The 24,063-nt window shown below is 41.0% G+C and overlaps 1 protein-coding gene across 2 annotated transcripts in view; it reads left to right on the plus strand.

Annotated features, from left to right (window-relative positions):
* Positions 1-24,063, plus strand: part of SEC24D (SEC24 homolog D, COPII coat complex component) — a 100,266-nt gene that overhangs the window by 23,281 nt on the left and 52,922 nt on the right. For both annotated transcript variants that reach the window (XM_059722096.1, XM_006259662.4), the window contains exons 7-8: positions 3,971-4,082; positions 6,541-6,668. In XM_059722096.1, the coding sequence (XP_059578079.1) occupies positions 3,971-4,082; positions 6,541-6,668 (240 nt within the window). The remainder of the gene's footprint in view (positions 1-3,970; positions 4,083-6,540; positions 6,669-24,063) is intronic.

Raw genomic sequence — 24,063 nt, forward strand, 5'->3', positions numbered from 1 at the left:
CTGTTTCGGTTCGGCTGAATCTGTTTGGAGTTTTGATGCTGTTTTGGCGCTGATTTGCATCAGCCAGGGATAGAGAGGCACGGCTGGGTGGCTGCAGGTTCTTCCACGGCTCCTCCAGCTATGCCTGCCTCTTCCCAGGTGGGGGAGCCATGGGAGAAGCCCCCATGGCTGCCCTGCCCAGCCCCATCCCCTTCCCAGGCCCAGCTTCCTGGCACTTAAAAAAAAACAAAAAACAACCAAACAAACCCACAATCACTGGCTGCAGCAGTGGCGATTGGGGCCTCTGAGGGCTTGTGGCAGAGTCGCCTTGCGCAGTATGGGACAGTTGGGGGCAGTGGGGATTGCCCCCCCACCTGGCACCCACGTGGCAGCTGCCTCATGGTGTGGGTGCAGTGTGGCTTGGTAGGTTGCTGTACACTGTCTGGTAGCTGGGGTCACTGGGGCTGCAAGGTGGAGCCCTCCCCCAGCTCCCAGACAGCACTCAGCGCCCTGCCAAGCATCACTGTACCTGCGCAATGTGACAATTGTGGTGTGGGTGCCAAGTGGGGAGGGGCAATCCCTGTGCTGTGCAGGGGGGTCTGCCACAAGCCCTCAGAGGCCCCAATGTTGCTGCTGCAGCCGGTGAGCGTGGGGTTTTGGAGGGGGGGGTTCGTTTTTTTTGTTGGCAGTTGTTTTGTTTTGGTTTTTTTCCCCAAGTGCCGAGAGGCTGAGGCTGGCCAGGGCAGCCATGGGATGGCTTCTCCCACGGTTCCCCCAGCTGTGCCTGCCTCTGCCCCAATTGCGGGGAGCTGCACGAGAAGCCCCCATGGCTGCCCTGCCTGGTGCCATCCCCTTCCTGGCTGCAGCCTCACAACATTTTAAAAGGAGGGTTGCGGGGCTGTGCCAGACTCTTCCCAGGGGGTGCCTCCGAAACATATGAAACCTTTCTGAAACATTAAGGATGGTTTCGGAGCCTCCCGTTTCATTGCAGTTTGGTGTTTCAAGTGCTGAAACGGGCTGAAATGCCTCTGAAATGAAACAGTTGCTGAAATTTCTCACAGCCCTAATATCTAACCGTTTATTGAATCTGGTTCTGTTTTTATGATGTTATTTTTAGAATTTATGCAATATTTAGATGCCTAAATAAAAAATAATAGTCTTGGAAACTTTTGTTCAGCTGCTGCTGAATCCTGGAGGTTTCTGATTCCTAGTTCACCTTTTTCTTTGACTTTAAAGTTCCTGAGGCTCCTACTGTTGCATCTCTGTGCCTGCCTCAGATTGCCTCAGTCTTGATGGGGCTGAGCAGCTTAGTGCTTCACTCGGGCCTAAGCCCAAAATGGTTCCAGAAACTAGGCTGTGACACTTACCTGTCTCTGCTGCCAGAAATATTGGTGTCAGGCAGCAGCTGCCAGAATATGTGCACAAGATACTCTCGAGGTTCTATAGAGCTCCACTCAGTAGCTGGGCTGGCAGAGTATGGAGTGCACCCATGGAAAGCACCAACTGCCGGAGGCACTGACATACTTGAATGCTTTCATCTATCTGCTGCATGGTGGCAAAAACCTTACCCTGCTTGGCAGAGGTTGGTTAAATCATTGGTGCAGAGTTGCAGGTCTGGCTATTACAGAGGTGCTTTGTCTGCAGAACTTTGAGCTTACACTTAGTAATGCAGGCCAAGGCCAAAATATGTGTCTGCTTTAATCTTTTGAGGGGCTCTGTCTGGTGGGATGTACTTAACACGCAGCTGGGGGAGGATGAGGAGGAGAACGTGGTGGTGGTGGTACATCTCCTTTTATGTAATAGTCTAGCGGTTAGAATATTTGCTTAGGAAGTGGGCAACCAACACTTCCACTCCTTCCTAACGACTGCCCTAATCACCAGGTTGATGACTTCTCTAGGAGTGGGCATTATATGCACTTCCTCTTGATGCTGAACTACTAAGGAGAGAACAACTCAAGGTTCATTAGGCAGAGAGAGTATGACTAGCCTAGTGGTGAGGGCACTTGCTTAAGTGTCATTCCCTGTTCCCACAACTAATTATGTATTTTATCCAATGACTGTTTAATACTAACTACAGAAGTAATGCTGGAAAAATGTTGTCCGCTATTTTCTATAAAAACTCAATTTCCCTTTATTTGAGGTGATGATCAGGCTAAGTAACTGAAGTAGCTGAAATGCATGCTTAGAAATACATTTGCTTATATAACTCGCAAATGTCAGTATTGCCTTTAATGGATTATCTTTAAGCATCTCACCATTTGATAGCATGTTTTCATGAAGGAAGATAAAATATTCAGTCACATTAACAAAAAAAAAAATCCCTGGTATAAAAGCATGTTCTGATGTCTTGTTTCAATTACCATAGTAGAATAAACAGCCTTGACTTAGAAAACACTGTTCAAAGAGGTTAAAAGGTTTATTTTAGCAGCACAGTTAGGATCAGAATGACATGTTTAAAAGAGACATTGACCCAGATCATTTCTGTAGAGGGCAAAAGAGCTAATTCAAAATGAGAAGTATCACCATGTGCATGTTTTCTTGTGTTTTATGTGATCAAGTTGCAATAGGTTTTGCCAGTTAAATTTTACTTTTTCTGCACAGCCAGTGTTGATTTATATTTTCTTCCAAATGTTAACAGTTGATCTGTCCTCTAACAACATCTCTGGAAAGCAACATCTGTGCTTTGTCAAAAACTAGTTCCAAGAATAATGATATGCGTAGGTCAGTTAACCATTGAGCACCATCTGAATGTATTTTCCACATAGCTGAATCTGTAAATAGCTCACAATCATCTCTTTTTTTACAGTAAATATTTTTTTCCTTGGTGCAAAGAGCTAGCAGTAGGTATGTAAGCCAAGATGGAGGAGAAATCTCCAAGGAACCCCACTGCATACCAAAAGGCAATACATAAAAATTACATGAAGAGCAGATATGACATTTAAGTGTAAAATTTCTGTTTTAATTAGTCTAGGAAAGGGTTCAAATGCTACCTGCCCAAGATGGTTATTTTTTTTTTCTTAGTATTACAATACTTTTTGGATAGAAATTAATGGGTTCCATACTAACTTTGGTTTTGGGTTTTTTTGTCTCTCTGGCTTCTGACTGACAGTCTTCGTAAATCCTTCATGTATTAGTAAATGGCAGGTGCAGTCTTAGCTGCTGTAAACCAGGTTTAAATGTGCATACAGCTCTCCACAGAGAGCTTCCCCTATGTAATGAAATCTGTTCAGTGCTTTGCATTTAATTTTAAACTAGTGGAGCTTTGTGTTTTAGATAGGGCTTAAGAAGCAAATGGTTGCTTACCTTTGCTGCCTTCTTAGGAATTATCGTAACACAGCTTGACAAGCTGACTCTGAAGAATAATAGTGCTGAATGCCATAGGGCTGCTTTCAAAAGTTCTACACCATTGTACCTGACTGGCAACACTAAAAGGTAGCTCAGCCAGGAAGAGAATATTAACTGATGGATTATTCATACACTTGGTTATGAGGTGCACTGGCTGGCAACATTGTTTTGCAGATGCAAAAATAACCTTGAGTCCCAGTTGTCACCTGTAGTTTTATCTGGAGGGGCTGAGATGATCAGATCCAGAATTGGGAGTTTGTTTATATGAAACTGCAGATTTTAAGCCTGTGTAGTTTTTTCATAAGTATCCCACTTGTGCAGCTGGCTAACCTGTCTCTAGCACTATCTTCCAAGCCATTAGCTTCTGGTGTTTTGAGATATGTACAGATTGGTCCTACAGTGAGTCCTGCATATAGAGTGCTTACAAGCAACCATGCTTATAAAACAGTAGTTTACATATGCAGCTATGTGCACAGATTTCTGTGTGTGGCTATCTTAGAAACCTGTGTGTTGTATCTACATATTAGAAAGACTGTTTCTATGCATATCTGTGTAAATCATGTTAATTGGGTGTGCATACTACTAAACTTTTTATGAAAATATAGCTTGCCCTTTCTCATGTTGTTCTTTGCTGCTTGTTCACCAGATTCAAGTAATTGAAAATGACAAGGCTTCTAGAGGAGGTCAAACTTATGCTACAAATATCAGAGGTCAAGTTCCTCCTCTTGTCACCACAGATTGTGTGGTGCAAGATCAAGGTAACTCTGTGTGCCATTACTTGGTCTTTTTACTAGATGAAAATGTATCTTTTCATTACACTTAAACTTGGAATTCTGTAACTAGGAACCAAAACACAAATGCATAGACTTCCAGAAATATTGACAGTCCTGTGTCTTCCATTAATTTCAGTGGAATTTGAATGTGCAACACTTCTAAAAATTAAATATACAGCATTTTTTCATGCCGTAAATGAAAGGAAAATGTATAATGTAGCCTTAATAGTTTATTTTCAGTTGGTCTATATGTGTTTGTGAAACATAACTAGCTTTCCTTTTTAAGCCATTAGTTAAAGTAGTTAACTGTTAGAAACGCAGGATGAAAAAGAAATGATGATACTATATGTAGTAATTTGGAACAATGTGCTTACCATTACCCTATTTCCATGGCAGTGTTGCTAATAACAAAATCATCCAAGTGAGAGAAATGCAGGCTTGTAACATGGGAGTACTCCCTGTACTCAACTGCATTGACCCTGCAAATACTTCAGTGTATGGCTAGCTTTATGAGCCTGAATATTTTCATTAGCTTCATTATTTTTCAGCTTCAATTTAACTGCATAAGGATAAGTGTTTGCAGGATTGTGGCTTTTCTGTAATAGTTTAGGGCTTTCTTTTCCTGACAGTCTGAGCATCCCATAGCACAGGTGGTTGAAGTGCTCATCTCTTCTCAGGATCAGGATCTTACTATTGTCAGCCCTTGAGCAAAAAACCTCAACATTCAGAGCAGAAACATTTGTGACCTCCAAAGAGAATTCTTCATGTACTGATGAATTTACCTAAGGTGAGGTCTCTTCTTCAATAGCACATTCAAAAATGTCATTAAAGGAAGGAATAACAATTTTGGCTTCTTGCAAATATTAAAAAAACCAAAACCTGCGCTTTACTGAAGGAATCAGCATGTTGCTTCAACCTGGCTCTGCAGCCTCTGTAAAGATCAGGAACTTCAGTGGCACTTTTTGGCACTTTTTAGCTAAAACTGATTTCATCAGCTATTAGGTAAAAGTGCCAAAAAAGCCCCACTGAAGTGGCTGATCTTTATAGATGTCAGGTGAGCCAGGTTAAAGTATTGCACTGCCTCTTCTGGGTGTGCATTGGCTTAGTGCGGGACCCTGCTGAGTTTAAAGTGCCGGTTTTGTTTCTTTTAGGGTTTTCTTTATGTCTGCAAGCACCCATTGAGTCTTAAAATCCACAATTAAACTTGCATGTTAGTTCATAATTACTTAAATTACTAGTAAGAATTGCATATCCTAAAAACACTACATTTATATGGGGTTGGCTGACTATTTTCCATGTGACAAAGGGCTTGTCAAAGACTATCTAATGTAGCTTCCATGGAATTCCTGGAACTCAGTTTTTCAGCTACAAGAATGAAACATTAAAAATACAAAGATGGTATTTTTCTGTGTCTAATTTTGAAATAAAATATTTGAATAACTTCATATTAACTTAGACAAAATTCTTAATTAAAGAACTCTCTTCAACTTCCCCTGCCATTTTAAGAGCTTGGCATTTAAGATATGCACATGGAGAGGAAGAATAGAGGAAACATAAAATTTTAAAGTATCTATAGTGAAATTTAATTCCCCCCCCCCTCCAAAAAAAAAAAAATCTTCAGCTATCTTTAACTTGTTGCATATTGGCAATCTCTAGTCAAAATCTCTCTTCAGAGCTGAAAATTGCTGTCTGGGTTAACTTTCTGCTTGCTTGTGTAACTCCACTTCCATCCTGGCATCTGCAGACTGCTGTGCCTTGTGCTTATGTATCTCAGCATCCATGTCCATGTTTAACTTTAAGACTTGAAGCTATAAATCTCTTCATGTAAATTAAGTTTGTGATACTGTTTAGATCAGCCTCTATTTCTTTTTGTTTTGGATTAACTCTGTGGGGAAATTTTGTTGTAAATACTAATGTCTATTTCAAGGATTGAAGGCAAGGAGTTTTGAACAGAAACATTTTTAAGAAGAAACCAAGAATTAAAGTTGTGGGCGGAGATTTTTAAAAGAGTGATTAGGAAGTTAAATGCCCAGCCCTCCTTGACTTTCAGGGGCTGTCTGTGCTGTACCATACAGTCCCAGGTAGAGATACCTGTGCTAGCCAGTGGTGGCATAAGCATATAATCACATTAGTGCAGTTCTCCACAGGGTAAATTTAACTCATGCTTTGCTAATGTGGCTATAATTCTTCCAGTACCCAGCCAGCTTGAGTAGCTTTACACATCATTGCATCTTGCAATGTAGACATACCTTTGGGATATGGAAATCTAGCTCTCAAGATCCTTTTAAGTTCTCTGATAATAAGTAAGGTGGAAGTGGGAAGAAACTCACTTAGAGGAAGAATCTCTTGTTAGGGTATATACATTATGAATCATCTATCGTTTACATTCATGTTGTCATTATCAAGTTTTGGCTTTGTTTTATTTTTTTGTTGCTTGTTTTAGGTAATGCCAGCCCTCGTTACATCCGATGTACAACATACTGCTTTCCAGCCTCTTCAGATATGGCCAAACAGGCTCGGATTCCGCTCGCAGCTATTGTCACTCCTTTCGCTATTGTTCCACCAAGTGAGGTGAGGACTAATTAGCTGTCATCTACTTCATGATAGTTTAATATGGTTTGTTGTTGCAGTTTAGTGTTTGGTGACTAGAAAAACTGTCTACACCAGTAATTTTGTAAGACAGTCTGCACTCTGGCCAGGGTGTAGCTCTGTGGAAATGCCAGTGAAAGAATAGGTTAGCCATAAAATATCTGTCCTCTCTCTCTGCCTTCCACTGCCATAAGTCACTTTAAATTCCAGTGTATTTTACTTCTCGTGGTTCAGGACTAGCCCACAGCTGTAATTGCAGGGAATGTTCCTAAAAAGCATGGGCAGACTCCAGGAAATTCTGCTGCTAAAATTTAGGAAGTCTTTTCTGATCTTACATGTACTACTGTTTTCAGATGCTTATAACTTGGCCAAAGTTGGATAGATTTTTACAGGGGGGGCAAGAGATACTTTTCCAAATCTTAAATGCACCCAACCAAAGCATGAGAGAACTAGAGCTTTTAAAAAAGATTATTCTGGAAAAAATAATATATTTTTCCCTAGCCTCTTTCAAAGAAAATGGCTGAGTTCTTTTGACAAAAAAATTCCAAAAAAAAAAAAAAAAATCACACATGCCCAGCATGGGAAATATTAACCCTTTTCAGCTTGGCAAAGAGTTAATAAAATAAAAAAGCTTTTACAGTGGGGAAATGCTAGCAGTCTTACTAGTAGGTAGTGCCACCAGCCTTGTATATACCACCTCATATGTTGCTGCTATAATATGTAGCTCTGTTCTTAAGATCACAGTGATGAAAAAGATCTTTATGTGGGGAAAAAAAGCTGTCCGATATCAAACAGTAATAAATAATCTACCCACAATATTTGTTTTAATTTATTTTATTTATTAGTACTGTAGCTATGGGTTTTTGAATGAGGGAATCTTTTCTTGTAAACTGACTATTTTAAACAGTTTTTCTTTTAGATGGCCTCTTTGACCACATTCAAGTGTTAAGTGAGACTTGAGACTCACATACACTTAAATCTTCCAAGTCTCCCAAGCACATAATGTTTTTAGAGCGGGAACAAGCACGAAATGTTTTTAGAGCAGCAACAGGCAAAATACGGCATGGTCCAGATGTGGCCCACCAGATGCTTTCATTTGGCCCACAGGTACCCACCAGTGAATTGTACCCTCCCCCCCTTGCCCCCCCAACTGTGCCTTGCTGTCACCCTCTTGGGCGGAAGGGCTGCAGCTGCCCTGGGGTGGGGGCACTTGCTTGGCTTCCCCAGCATCCTGCTCATTTTGGGCAGCAGATAGGGAAGCGGCGGAGATTGAGGGGGCAGGGAGCTGCAGCTGGGTGGGGGCAGGCAGCGTGGGGCTGGGGCTGGAGGCAGCCCAGAGCCTGTGTCCAGGGGAGGCAACAGGAGCACAGAGCTCACCTGGGCAGGGTGGGTATGTGAGGGAGGGTGGGGAGGTGGACCCCCACACATGGTGTACAGTCCCCTGCAGGCAGCAGTGGCAAACATGGGCTCTCATGCCTTATGCAGGCAATGGTACCTGGTGTCACTCAGCTCCATCCACCGCTGCATGTGGGGGCAAGGAGCACAGCCTGCCCTGCCTGCCTCTGTTGTGGGGGCTCCGTGCAGCACACCTGTAGCTCCTGCACTCAGTGTGGATTTGGGGGAAGCCTCACTCCCTGCCATGTCGGTCTTGGGACTCTACAGGGAAGCAGGGGCTGGGGCTCCCCTTCACTTTTGGTGGAGTCCCGGGACCTGCATGGCAGGGGGCAGGGAATGCAGCTGGTTCCAGAGCAGGGCTTCCTCTGGTGCCGCGCAACTGTGGGAGCTGCAAGCATGCAGCACAAATCCCCTGCAATAGAGGCGGGCCGGATGGGCTGCGCTCCTTGCCCCTACGTGCAGCACTCTTTGGGCCGCTTAATGAGTTTTGGTGAGCTGTTGAGGGCCGCATTTGTAGCCCTGCCCCATGACACTTGCCCTGCTCCCTGGTCACCATATTGGGACTGGAAATCCCACCCCCTGACCTCTGATGTTTGCCACCAGAAGTACCTCCCCTTGCCCCCAGAAATACTTAAGTGGCCCTCCACCTAAAACAATTGGCTGCCCCTGTTTTAGAGTATTCAGTATGTCATAGGAGTTCCCTTACATGTGTTTCAGCAGCATTTTGGATGATGACTTGCATTGTAGGATTGAGCACACAGTGAGAATCCATACTCTGATAAATTGGAGCTAGCTTGTTGCCTACTCTTACTAAGATATGTTGATTATTAGACAAGTGAAGGGGAAACCGGTTTTAACTAGTCATATTGTAATTTCTGTACTTCAACAGTTTGTCTAATATTTTGCCGTTTCTAAAATAGTTCATGGTAACAATAGAGGAAATTCAGTCCTGACTTCTTGAAAAAATATTATGAAGGTTCAGTGAACTGTGGCTTTAAAATGCCTATGAAATACATGAAATGCCTGTAGATATCTGGTGACTAGGACAAGCTAAAGAATCTAGAAACCCTAGGAGAGCTGTAAGATTATTCCTCTTTACTAGACCAATGGCACAATTGACATTTGGCCTCCTAATGCCAGATATATATTTTGCATTATGATCACACAAAGAACTTTAGAAAATATGTGTATAGTATGAACCAAATGGACTGTGATGAATGGATATTGCATATATCAATTCTTTCTCTGCAGTGTTAATAAAATAAAACTTGAAAAGTCATGAGCATGGATTAGGTTCACTCAAGCAGCAATAGGCTCATGAATGCTGCATAAGTATACATTTCAATTAGCATGCATTGGGCTTTGAGAACCATTTATCATTGAAATTAACTTATAAAATCCACATGTTACAAATTGCATGTGTATATCTGCCTTCTTAATGGTCTTTCTTGACCTTGCATCTCACATACTGTTTTGCTTATGGCATTAGGTTTAAAAGCTGCTAGGGAAGTTGGAGCAATCTTGTCTTGTGACCAGTTTCCATGTTAGGTTAGTTTCCAGTAGTCTTTAAGATAGGACCCACTGCTGCTTACCAGATTCTAGAAGAGACTAGTATCTAGAGTAGGGATTTTGATTCTATTATGTGGTCTGTTGCTGTATTATGAAATAAATGTTTTACCAGGCAATTCAATCCATCGCAACTGGAGTTGTCTATAAAATGCTCTCCTTAATCTTTAACACCCCTGGCTACAGATTCCCAACAAGTTGAGCTACTGCATCTGGTTAGTGTAAGGTGGCAGCAGTGGAGAGCCCTGGAGAGATTCTTCTGCCCCCAGCTCTAAGGGGCAGAAATCTTATAGCTTGATTTCTTCTAACTTACCTTGTTTTTATTTCCCTGAAGTCAATAGGGGCATGTGCAGTGTTGCTTAAAACTTTCCCTGAAACTTTGGAATAAAGAGGAGATGCCCTTCCACCCCTGCCTCCCTTCTTCCCATACCATGTAGGAGGCTCTGAATCGGCACCAAGCTGGTGGGAGGGAAGGAGGAATGGAGTCTTTCCTCCCTTCCCATTTCCTCCTCCTTTTTCCCTGTATCATTTCTGAAAGAGAGAAGTCCTTCAAGGTGTTAACATTTTAAATTGTATTGGGATATGCACAGAGTCAAGAGAGTGGTAGTGTTAATGGTTGCCATCCACTTCTTTGATCTGCAGATAATTACACAGGCTGGCTTAAACTGGCCTGTGCGCCAGGTAGATTCTAAGGTTCTGTGCGTCTCCCTTCACTAGTGCTCTCATCCCTCACACCCCAAATCAGCAGGGTGGTGTCCACCAATATCTGGAAACTTTTTTTATATTTTTGGGATTATGGTTTCAGCATTCAAAATCTAACACATTCCTTACATACAGACAAAAGGATAAATGTCATTTTGGGGCTGCAGGAGCTTGTTTCCCTCTGCTGGTGGCATAGGGCAGTGGTTCTCAACCTTTTTTGTAAATATCAATGGCCAGTCCCAACCCAGTGCCCCTCACTTCTGACCCACTGCCCTCCACCCTCATGCCCCAGCCTACAGTGGGGCAGGGAGAGGTGTGGGGGGGGAGGGGGCCTCCCAAGCAACCCCTCACAGGCTGGAACTTTGCCAGCCTGCAAAGGAAAAGCCATGTTGTCCTACATTTTTCTCCTTTAAAAGAGAATCAATTTTTAAAGTTTGTTCATGGCCCTTTCATATATTCTTGTGACCCACTTTTGGGTCATGACGCATGGGTTGAGAAATGCTGGCATAGGGCACTAGAGAGAGAGAGAGGTGCCGGAAGATAAATTTAGACTAGAAAGCTTTGTTCTAGTCTCAGTGGTAGCTTTTTAGGGCTGTGCGAAGCTTTGGTAGCTGATTCAATTCAGAGGAGATTTGGCAACTGAATCTCTGAATCCATATAGAATCAGGAAACCAATTAAAAGGTTTGAAATGAATCAGAAGCCTCCGAATTGATTCGGAAAAGATTAGGCGCCGCTTTGGAGATTCGGCCATAGATTAAACAGGCAGCAGTCCTCACCACGCTGGACGCCGCTGCCTCCAGCTGGTTAGTCTGTTGTGGTGGGCGGAGAGGGGAGGAAAGGGGCATGGGGGAGGGAGGCATTGGGGCTGGGGCTTGGACAAGCTGCCCAGCCGGAGTGGGGGGGCCCAGGACTTGGAGGGAGCACAGGATGTGGGCAGTGCTGGGAGCAGGGGCTATGCCCTGTTGCCGCTTGCCCAGCCGGGCCGGGGGTGGGGAGGGGGCGCGATGCAGGTACGGCTCGCTCCGGGTGGAAGGGGGCAAGCAGCAGCAGGGCATAGCCCCCACTCCTAGTCCCTCCCTCCCAACACGCCCCTTCCCTCCCCTCTCCGCCCACCACAACAGACTTACCAGCTGGAGGCATCTGTGTCCAGCATGGTGAGGACTGCTGCCTGTTTAGTCTATGGTCAGATCTCCGAAGCGGCGCCGAATCTTTAGATCCGATTCGGCCGAATCGGGGCAGCGATTCGAATCTCCAAATCGGCCTAATCCGAAGCAGATACTTGCTGCTTCACACAGGCCTTGTAGCTAGCTTTCTGTTAAATGCTGTTGTCTGCCTTGGCAAAAGGAATGTCAGTTTCTGTGCATGCATGAGAAGAGGAATATTAGTTTTTATTAAGCACTGAGGGATGTTTGGAGATGAGGAATGTATGCAGATGGGTTTGGGCTCCGCCTCCATAGAACAGAAAGTAAAACAAAAGGTTTTGAGGGTGTGTTTAAAAAGGGGGTGGAAAAGCTGGCAGGACCTGAGGCATATGTAAATTTGTTAGGGACGTCTGTAGTACAATGGTATCTATGTATCCAGTAAAAGTGGAATGCAAATAACCAATGAACTAATACAGGAGTAGGACAAAAACTCTTGGGTAATTTCTCTTAACTAATTTGGGTGTCAAATGAAGAAGAACAGGCACTTATTTAAGAATAAAAACTATAAAAACAGAAATGAAAGAAGTTTAGAAGAAAAAATAAATAGAATGCATTGCAGTGAACATCTGACAATGATGGAATTTGATAGAATTAATAGAATAGAGTTGTAGAGAGAAGTAGGGCTGGAAGGGACTGCCAGAGGTCATCTAGTCTAACACCCTGCCTGAGGCAGGACCACCCCTATCCAAACCAGTCCATAAAAACCATAATCTAAACTCTACATAAGACTACTATCAACCCTGACACAACATAGACCTAACACACTAACCTGCCACAGGTAAATCAGGTAAACAAACAAACAAAAAAACCCTATCTAAAGGATACATAAAAACCATAAGATAAAAATTTGGAGTAGAGAAGAGCACAACTAGATTTTGAAGAATACAAAACCCAAGCTGTCCGAATATAAATATACTACTGCACTAATGGCCTCCAGATCATTACAAGGAAGTTAAGTGCGCAGTGTTCAGTAGGGCTGAACATGCAACCAAATTCAATCAAACAACAAATACCCATCCACATGTAAAACTCTTAAAATGGTACAATGGGATGGTTTTTAGAGAAATGATTTCTCAGTACTTAAATAAATCTTTCCTAGAGAAAACAACAGATTCCTTAAATAGATTCTAATTGAGAGACCTATGAAAGAATCAACCTGCTGAATCATCAGGACTGAAAGGGAGTAATTAGGGAAGCAAGATGCTGCTGAGCAGCCCAGGCTACAAACACATGATAGCTTTGTCTCTGAATATACCATTTTATTCAGGACAAACTGTGATTGTTCAGACATTTATTCCCATTGTCCTGGGATTAATGAGGTAAGTAGTATTAACAGTTTGTCCCAGGATATCTGAACAGTTATCTTGGGTTTTTATCATTGAATTAATGGCAGAAAAGCAGCAGAACATTCATTTGCTGACTGAACCCTGATTAGAAGGGCAAGGTGTGTACATGCCAATCCCAGGATATTTCTGTTCCAGGACAAAAGTAGACACAACTTGTCCAGGGACAAATGCAATGTGTATTCATAGCCTAAATTACATACTTGCCTTTGTCTTTACCTCTGAGAAAGTAGGGGATATTCCTATCCTGTAGTGCTCTTTTCTGGTAATAATGGTCCTCTCAGAGATTGAAGTGACAGAAGAGTATGTAACTGGAGAAAATGGATAATTTGGAATGCAACACATCACTAAACCCAGAATTCCTCCTGGGATTATGAAGGAGCTCAAGCAAAAAGTAGTTAAGGTACTAATATAAAATTATGTACGCTTTCCTTTTAAAATTGGACTCTGGTCCAGAGAAATAAAGGGCTGGAAATGTTCTACTTATATTTCAAAGTGCCTGTAGTAGATTTAGGTAATCCTAGATCAGCAAGCCTTCCATTTGCGCCTTGAAAATTGATTGAAATACAAATCAAAAAGGGCATAACACTTTTTTCCTTTATCCAAAAACCTACTACTATACTATCTTATTTATTATTCCTCGCACAAAACTGTTCATCACCTTAATATCCTGATTTGGATGATCTGTGGAAAGTATTTGTTACACTTTTTAAAGAAAATGGTATTATTGTTTGGCAGGATTTATTTTTAGTCAGTCACTGTTTTAGCAACAGACTATAAAAATAAACTTCTCTCTCACAGTTATCATCATAGACCAGGCCCTACATGAGTTTGTTTTGGAGATATACGAATGTTTCCAGAGCCTGGATAAACCATGTGATCTGTATTTTAACATCTAATACAACTTGCTACTAATATTTTAGTTTGACAGTCTTTTACATTTTTAAAACCAAATATTAAGCAATGCCAAAAAATTAGATATAGTGTTAAGTGCTTACAAAGGTAAAGGTGTTTTGGCTTTGTATTTAGTTATCACCTAATAACTGGTGTGCACTGTTTTACAGTAGCACATCAGTATAATGTGACTTGTATATAAATGGAAAAATAATTCATTTATATTTGGCTTCTAATTTTCTTTCTCTCAAAACAGAAAATCCTCAGGGTATTAGAAGCGATGGCCATGAAGTAACTTTATATGAAACTAGAATGGAGTTCTCTTAGAAAATGAAAATGAAAGCTGGTGAACTACTTCAGTTAGGTAAATTTTCAGAAGAGTAGCTGGTGTGCAGTCTAGCTGGACTGTTGGGAGAGTTAGAAAGGATTAATAAATCAGCTTTGAGCCATCTGATCCAGTAAAATATCTTAGAAATGACCACTACTTCAGTCCTATGGAACTAGAAGAATTTTGGAATCAAGTGAGTTGAATCTTAATAATAAGGCTTATAATAAAGGTAAGCAATATATTGCAAATGTTATTCCAATAAGTCAAGAGCAAGCTAATGTAATAACCACAATTATTTTAAATAGCAGAATAAAATAATACAACTTGCTTTTTTTTTTCCCCTTATCTCTCCATCCTTTTTTTTTTCAGTTTGAAATGGGCCTGTTTCTCTTATTTTTTTCAAACATTAATAATTCCAACTAATTAATTCTAACTAATTAATTAGTTTGAATAATTTCACACTAATTAATAACAGTTCTTCAAGAGTACTCTTCATCCACAGATCTCAAATTAACTGGTAGGCTCAAAGCCTAGGCTAACTTCAACTTTTTAGGTTCATGTCGTGTAAACAATATTGTCTTCCTTTTTTTCCTAAACTTTTCGAAAGCAGCCCACGTCAAGCCATGCCATTCAGTCCTGACAGTATCATTCTTTTTTGCAAAAAATCATTGTGGGAAGTATGTTTGTTGGTTAGCTTTGATGAAGTGACCAGGTTTCTCAGATTGTTTGTTCACTCACTGCTCTCATACCTTTCAGCCAGAGGTCTTAAGAAAATGAATTTCACACCTCTCTGGTACAGTCTCCCAGGCCGTTAGAATATGACAAGACCTGTTGTTACTCTGGAAAGTGAAGAAACAGAATTCTATGGGGGAAATATTCTGTTTGTCTTCCCAGCAAATGAATTCCTAACCTCTCTGTCATTGAGGCTTGGCATTTTCAAGAGTAATGTTCCGTCTAATCTGTATGATTGAAGTCAAAGGGAATTACAGTTTAAGGGTTTACTCTTATGATATACAAAGCTAAAATCATACTTCGTAGTATGAGATGGAATAGATGGGATTCACACGACCAACAAATTAAGTTGTGCATACTACCAGGAAGCTTTATTTATATCAAAAGATAACAATGTGCTAAAGAAAATCCTCAGGGACCAAGGGAAAGGCCGCCTGAAATTCTGTCCAGCTATCTCAGTCAATTAATTTTGAAATGTCATACCCTTTTCACATTGGCTTACAACTTGCAACACCAGTTGGGCTTGGAACATAATATCATTAAGAGACCTCTCCCCATGCCCCTTGCTATTGAGACTCATGCTAGCTTCTGGGTATTTCCAGTTGTTGACAGCATTTTGTTCGTCTGTTATGTGCAGACTTTAATTCTGGTTTATTCAAGATCTCCATCATTTGACTCCCTATTAAGATGGCAGTTATGCAGAAAGGCCCTTCTCAGTTACGTTAATGAAAGCTTCCTCTTTTGACATTTAGATTCTAGCACAAAAGGCAGAAGCTATGAACCATGGACATTTGTTCATCCCCATTTTCCCTTGTTAAAATCAGGATCTGGTACACTAGCTGAGCCATGAACATTTCAGATTCCCTTTAAGGTTACCTGGCTCTTCAAGAAGGTACTGTATTTACTTGATTATAAGATGATCTTGAATATAAAATAACCCCCGAATAATTAGATACTATATATGGAAAATTTATAAATTTGTTTTAATTTTCCAGGAATAGAATCTAATTATTGGAGGTTTGCCTTGAATTTGTCCCCCTCCCATTGCTACAGCAGGGAAAATAAATCTGGGGAGGGGTTCAGGTGATCTCTTTGCCATCTGCCCCCCTCCAAGTTCTTCCACTTGCCGTCCCTTTTCTCTCTCCTTACTGTTAGACCCTGCTGTCCCTGAGCATGTGAAAGTGAGGGGCAAATTTCAAAACTGAATTTGAAATAAACATGCCTGTAGTAATATGCATATAGGCAAATTACTGTGGGTACCCACAGACTTAGAATCCAGAATTGATGCATTTTGCCTTTTGAAACTGTTGCAAATTTGAGAACAGGTACTCCATAAACACACTCCTAAGCACCACTTCTTTGTTCCTGCTTGTATATAGTATAAACTGAGCATGTCTGCATGTGGCAGTTTGCTGCACAGTAACTGAAATTACTGCGCAGTACAGGTATGCATCTACATGTGCATGCCTGTACTGTGCAGTAAATGTGGTGATTTACACCAACTTGAGCGTAAATTTGATACCTTTTGGCTAGCTCTGGGTAGCTTTCCACTTAGCATACAGGGTTTTTTGATCACCCTTCTGAGATGTGTTGTTGTTGTTTCTCCTTCAAATTCGAAGATGACCATGACATGATTCGTTGGTTTGGTTTGTGCTGTGAGCACGTGAGTAGCTGATCAGGCCAATTTGTGCTTTGAACTGTCTGTGATACACTAAGCAAGAGATGCCACTGGTACCATGGTGCCACTTTGGTATCTTTCTGAGGTACCATGCTCTACTCTCACATAAAGCCTCAGTGCCTCACCCAGGATTCAGTAGTTGCAGCTCTGGAGATCATACACTTAAAGTTCAGTTTTATGCCATCTAAACTAAATCTGTTACTTAGGCCCCTGGCATGTTACATTTAAGGAACAGTTTGTTAATCTTGCTTTAAATAGTAACCCAGCCACATGAGCAGGTCAATTTAAGGCATGATAATGCAGTAAACAAGTCACTTGAGTTATTCCCTATAATGTGGAATAACTTTGTGGCTTGTTTGTATCATGCCTTAAATTGAACATATGGCCAGGACCTGTCAAAACCCTGTGTGCTGTCCAGTTGGGTGGGGCGCATGGGGTTTTACAGCTCCCCATGCACTGAGATGATTGGATGATTATTGACTGGGGCCAGGGACTGGTTTGGTTCCTGGCACCAATTGACAATCAGGTGGTTTGTTTCATCTTGCTTAGCAGCAAGTAAGACACAATTGGGATCTTCTCCCTGATCCCAAAATCATGCGTGTTGCCATGCACGTGTGATTGTTGGGATTGAGGATTAGATCTATCACATATTAAAGTGAATGTAAGGGGCCTTAATCTAATCTTATTTTACATACCATTTCCTCTTTCCAGAATGATTCTGCTATGGAGAACCCTGGAAAAGGATTGTGCTGAACCATGATGTTTCTCTTACTGGATATACCAAAACAGTCCCCAGTTTAAAAGTGCCAGCAAAACTGTTGAAACTGTGGTCCTTTCTGTCTTGAGGCTACCTTCTTTAGTCAACCAGGAGAAATGTTTTTTTTAGTCTGTTGGGCTACAGGTGTGCTCTCTAGCAGAAATGCATGTTTAAACACACAATTAGCAAAGGATTTTGCCCCAGATTTGTTAAAATATGAGTTAGGACTGATGAACAGGATACAGAATTTCAGGATAGAGGAAATATTTAAACTGGAAACTGGATGATTCTGAAGTTCTCCCAGTTTCTGTGATGACTGGTATATTTTTCCTCGAACAGTTCAGTAGAAATTCTGAAAATTTATGTTAAGTGTAACTAATCTAAAGGGGTTTTATTATCAGTCTTCAACCTCCTAAATTCAGAAAAATCATAGTAAATTTTAATAATTGTGAATATCTCTTAAAACAAGAGCGGGAGAGATCCCTAACTACATCAGTTAATCAAAAGGCATATTCTCATCTGTTCCCAGCTCTGTAGATTCATAGCTCTCTTTAAGAATAGCTTATTTTTGTCTTAAATGTATAAAGTATTTTATGTCTGTCCAAAGTCATAGGAAGGCTCCAGTATTTTAATAGTGTAGTCCCATAGTTTCTCCACCCCCCCCCCCCCCCCCACGTCTCTCTAGAAGTTTGAGACACTGTTATGATACTAGTTTGGAAAACATCAACTATACTTTCTAAATAGAATAACAGAATTCCAGACTTAACTAATTCTAGGAATTTGAAGTGGGGTGGAAATTACTCTATAGACTGAAGATATTGCACTCAACGTTCTTTCTATTAATCAGAATGGTTTGGGGTGCGAAATCCTATCACAATCTAAGTAATTGTAACCATGCAGAAGAAAGAATGAAGTAAAAGTTATATTAAGTGCAACTGCTTAGTAACATGTTGACTTTCGTACATATTTTGTTTTCCAAGAAAGATGTCATTTTGATTTTTTTTTTTTTTTTAAGATATTCCTTATAATAGCTGGTGGAATATCCTTTGTCTCTGTACGTGAGAATTTTCCTGTGTTGACTGCCCATTACTGTCCTGAAATGGAATAAGATTCTCCCCTTCTTCACTTGCCAAAGTTGATCATAGCAACAGCAGTAAATTTACTCACAGCAAACTGACATTAAGCCTTAAGGGATGTTCCCGTTTCTAAGGGAATTTAACACACTATGAGGTTTTGTTGAACACTCTTTTACTAGGATCAGGATGGGAAGTTTTAGAATTAATTTTTAAAACTGTAGTCATGCTTCCCTTACTTTCTTTGTATATATACATATTATATTATTTGTCATCTCTTATTGCAATATAATAATTTGATGATAGTTTACTAGCTGGGGGGGAGGGAGTTCCTTCCATTTTACTGGATTTTTCCTTAATGTCACACACACTTCTGAAAAAGTTTAATTAGTTAACACATTTGTAAAAGCCTTCTGTAATAGTTATGCTTGACTGTCAGATATGCGAGTGTCAGATTGCATTTAGGGCCAGTTCAGAGCTGGCACTATATTTGCCCTGCAAAAGAGTAAGGATCAATAAGCCCCCTGTCCCTTAGGGGGATCTTACTGCACTTTCTCTCCAGTTGTGGGGAAGTGGGCTCTGGCTGCTACACTCTTGTCAAGAGAATGTATGGATCATTGACTCTCTTGTCAAACTGCTGGAGCAGAGAATTGGAGCAGGGCTCAGCAACCTTTTCAAAGAGATAACATGGCTCCATTTGATTTGGGCCAGCACTTCTGACCCTGCCACCACCACTGCTTCTTCCCAGTGCCCAATTGCTGCCACTGTGTATGCAACCTGACCATCACTGAATCTCTCAGAATCCCCCTGCCACAGAAAGGCCACTAAAAGGCCCCGTCACCAAAATGCTGATGGTATCTGGGCTTGGCAGGCCAGATCTGCCCCATGGACCATAGATTGCCAACTCCTGTATTAGAGAAAGATTCCATACCAGGTGAAGGCAACACAAATTATTTCCCTGGCTCCAGAATAAAGGATGAGCAAAGGTTTTGTGATTGTGATGGTTTCTCCCCAGGACTCCTGCAGTGTTTTCTAGCTGCACACTGCCCCTTCCTGGTGGTAATGAGCAAAGGCTCTGTCTAACTTGGTAAGCTGTGACAAAGGAGAAAAGTAGCTGATGAAATATTCTGGATGTTTGCACAGCAGCTGGCATGGTGAGGTGTCTGATCCTGTTTGGGATGCAACTATCAGAACAATAAAAGTAATAAAAAGAATCAATGTGATGTGGTGCATTACGGAAAGCCAGTTTTGCTCAACAAAAAGATTAAGTTTCCACTTTTCATAAGAAGATCTTCTCTTTTAAGATATATTATTATTAATTTTTTCGTATTGGAGATGAGTATATTTTGTATTGCTTTTTGCTCAATATTTTCTAAATTTTTTTGTTTTCCTTAGTTTTCAGTGATAGTTGTCAGCAGTCATTTTTGGCTGTATCTGCAACTCACCTTATGCAGAATGAATCTTCTTCGCTACCCTCACAGTTTTCTTTTAATTTCAATGAAGTGGAAGTCCTATCCCAGCAGCCTTCATTTTCAAATGGACCACTCAGTAGGGCTCCGAATCAGGCAAAATGACTTTTCTGTTTTAGTATCTCACTTTTTTTTTACTTTGTTTCTTTCTCTCTTCTTTACATCCTGCTACAGCTATAAAATGTTCTCTGGCATGAATAGTTAATCAGTAAAAGGAAGTTCCTCTAACAAAATCTCAGTAGTTCCTCATTATGAGAAAAGCAAATCCAAAAAGGTATTGTTTTAGGGTTTGAAACAGGAAATGGTGGGGGGGGGGGGTCATCCATTTATCAGTCCTTTGCCATAATTCTTGGACTAGTGATTTCTTTTGACTAAAATATCCTAGATATCCTTAGAAAAAAGGAAAAGATACACCTGATGTCTAAAGTGTGCCCATAACCCACCAGCTAACTGCAATGGGAAATTCAAGTTCAGTTTTTGTTCTTGCTAGGAAGGCATTAATGATTTTTACAGCACTTTTCTGGCGTGGCATCTAATCCAGGTGAAGTGGCATTCCTGTAACCAAGTTCCACTTAAATTTATTTGCTAATTTTAAATCTCCCTTCCCTCCTACCTGAAGCCTAGAGCAGCCACATTCCACAAGCACCATTTGGAATATTGCTTGATTGGCTATGCTGGGGTTATTCCACAACACATTAGAAATAGCAGCAGCTGTGTTTGTGATTAATGGGTTTTGGCCTTTATAAGAGAATTGATTTGCTTGTATATCCACTATTTTTGCACATGTATTGATCAAACTACTATTTCAAATTGTGTAGTTACTTTTTTTTCTATGGCTGCCAAAAACGTGATAAACTTACAAGAGAATGAACTGACATAGACACACACAGGCAGTACACAAATGAAATTTCAGTTTAGTTGAGGAGAAATTAACAGTGATGTTAGTTGAAGCCCAGAAGCCCAGATTTGGAGCTGTTCTTCAGAAAAGTTACGTGCAGAGTAGTCTGCATAAAACAAAAATGCCAGAGGAGTGCCTCCCCTAACTGTATTCTCTTCTCTAAAGTTGTTCGTTACTAAACCACATGCATATCATGTCAGCGCTACACTAAATGAAGGTCAGCCTAGAAATAAAATTAATCAAAATTCCACCTCTCTATAACTCCAGATTTATTTTATTCTGAAATTCCTGTAGCTAATAAGCTACAAATCATCCCTTTTATTATTACTCCTCACTTCTGTATACAATCATCCTAAAGGCTGCCTCTCTTTTTTTTTTTCTTGTCTTGTTTTTATTATAATGTATTGTTGGCATTGTGGTACATACAGCGTTTGAGCCCCAGCCACAGACCAGGTTCCCACTGTGCTAGGTTCTGTGCAAACACAGAACAAAAGAGGCCCTGCTTGAGTCTCAGTTGTTTAGAAGTGCTGACATTTTGAGAGACTGCTGTTCAGCACCGTTTCTTGACTATCATCTTGCATTCCAATTTCACGCTCCTACTTATATCATCAGTTAATCCTGACTGCTGACCTTCACTTGAGATACAGCATGTCAGTACATCCAAATAACAGTCAGTACTTCAAAGCAGAGTAGTTGGAGAGACCTTCTTTGTTAATGCTTAGTGTTTCTCATCTGGAGTCCACAATCAAAATAATTTGTAGTGTTTTTCCCTAGTGCCTCTACTGAGCATTTGATCTTTTACCCCGTTCAACAAAGTGATCTAGGTACAAAAACAGCCCCTTGTCTTATTTTTCCAATTAAAAAAAATGGTTCAATACTAATACAAACTATACTATATTAAATTTTGTCTATCAGTTTAAAATAGATCAGAAGAAACAATACTTTAAATCGTCCTTTTGGTGTACCCTGTATCTTCACTAAAGTCTCTATCTAGTTTAAGGGCAATCTTGCAGTCCATCATGTTAAATGGGAGTTTCGGCTGGGTGGAAGTTGTAGATTTGGGCTTTTTTCCTGGAAGAATCTGATTATATTAATAAGTAGCAAGAGTCCTGCAGGCTTCAGTAGGCATTGGATCAGGCCCATAAACTGCTTTGAGTTCTCAAACTGAGATTGGCCCATACTGAGCACTTATCTATAATAGGCCAAATCAGTTCTGACTGCTGTAGGAATTTTGCTGGAAGGGCTGCAGGGTAAGGCCCAATAATGTCACCACAAAATGATATCCTTGACAGTTGAATATGCACCATTAAAGCAGCTCAAGCCTATGAATAATATGTGGACAGGTTAACCTTTCCCATTAGTAAATTGTTGTACAGGGCTATGTGTAGAAGAACAGTTGCAAAACATGTATGCAATTCCAGAAGTTGTATTTCATTGAACCTGAAAACACACAGTTAGACGTTTTAAAGTTTTAGTTGTATTGAAATAATTTTGTCCTTTCTACTAACTAATTATGGATTTCAGGTTGGAAACTTGTATTTTTCCAACTTTTCTTCAGTAAGCACTCTTTATTTTTAGGCTTTTCTGAAACATTAATGCACATCCAATTAAACATCCAAATCTTAGTGTGTGGCATGAAGCAGATTAGGGAGGGGGCAGGCAATCCTGCAGCATGCAGGGCAGGAAGCAGAAAGCAGAGCAGCAGATCAGGAAGAAGGGGATTGGAGCGACACTTGAGAACGACATGGAGCAGGGGTGGGCAAAATGTGGCCCGTGGCCAGATATGGCCCGCCAGGCCATTCTATCTGGCCTGTGGGGCCCCTAAAAAATTTAGAAAATGAATACTTATCTGCCCCTGACTGCCTGCCATGCGGCCCTTGATGGTTTGCCAAAACTCAGTAAGCGTCCCTCTGCCCAAAATAATTGTGTGCCCCTGGCATAGAGCCACAAACATTGGCCCCCACTGAATTCAACTAACTTCCACTGATTTAAACTAACTTAGCTTAGCAGTCTAGAAATAGCAAAGTTAAGTACAAACAGTCAAAAAGCCCGAGGCTGAATCGATTCAATTTTCACAGGTTAGTCTAAGATGTATAGATTGAACCGATAAACAAGTAAACAGATGTTCACTTCTGATTTTGGAAATGCAGCTACATGATTCCAGTGTCCCAGGCCAGAAGCTGGGGTGCACTAGAGCATGCTTCCCTGTTCAGCTAGAGCAGACAGCTTGGGTCAAAACTAGTGCACCCACCTGTGTGTGTGTGGGTGGGGGGCAGGGGCCGGGTTGTGAGGAAGGTGCATAGCATCCTTGGATGCTGGGGGACTGTGAGTTAACTTGAACCTGGAGGTGATCAGGGACAGTTCTACAAACCGATTTACCCTAAATCAGTTAAGTCTGATACTATATCCACCCAGGTTTATCTTGTTAGTTTTGACCATTTTGAAAGTGCCTTATGTGCACTGAACTTCTATTGTGTTACAGATTTGAACCAGTTTCCAGTCACTTATACCAGTTTATGTGTAATTTCTGTCCCTAGCCCCAGAACAGGTGCATGTTAGTGTGGTTCCCCATAATGAACTCTGGGACTAGCTGCAGCCTTTGCTGTGGAAGGAGATGCTACTTCAGAGCTTTTTCTACATAGGCAAACTTTCTATGGTTGGCATACTTGTGGGTGTTGGTGTCCTGAAAAAGTGGTTTCTGGATCATAATGCTTATTTTGCTATGCTAATTAGTGTTTCTTTGGTTACTTTGAGTTAAGGAACAGCTAGAAAACCCATTATGAACATGGTAGACAGAGCAAGGCAGATGCAGACACTGAGCTATTCACTTATTTGGCTTGAAGAACAAGACTCCCTCCCCCTTTCCTCTTCCCCCAGCAAAACCTGTGCCTGCAAGGTAGCCTAGGCTGTGTTTCTGTTACTTGGATGATGTGCAATGGCAGTTTCCTTCAGTATTCTAATTCACTCTCTCCTTTTCTCTTTCTTGTATGCATATGCCTCCTTCTTAGATTTTCTCCATTAAGTTTGACTGCTAAAGTACAGTGAAAGTCCCAGTGGTATCATCATGATTTAACAATCCATGACCCTAATCCAGCAATAATTTCAATGATACGGGGAGCCCTGGGTAGTGGATGAAGTCTGAGTTTTTAGCAATAAATGGCCTAACCATGGTGAGTGTAGTAATTCAGTGTGCTGCATCTAAAGAGTGAAGCTTTACAATACTTTTTGTAACAATGTGAGAGAATCAGATTTTGGAGCTGTGCCACTAGCATATCTAGGACTGGTTAATATTTTCACTGATCCCCATGAGACATTCTTAACAGAAATATTTCCAATACA

The sequence above is a fragment of the Alligator mississippiensis genome, chromosome 2 (genome assembly GCF_030867095.1).
Source record: "Alligator mississippiensis isolate rAllMis1 chromosome 2, rAllMis1, whole genome shotgun sequence".
Taxonomy (NCBI): Eukaryota; Metazoa; Chordata; order Crocodylia; family Alligatoridae; genus Alligator; species Alligator mississippiensis.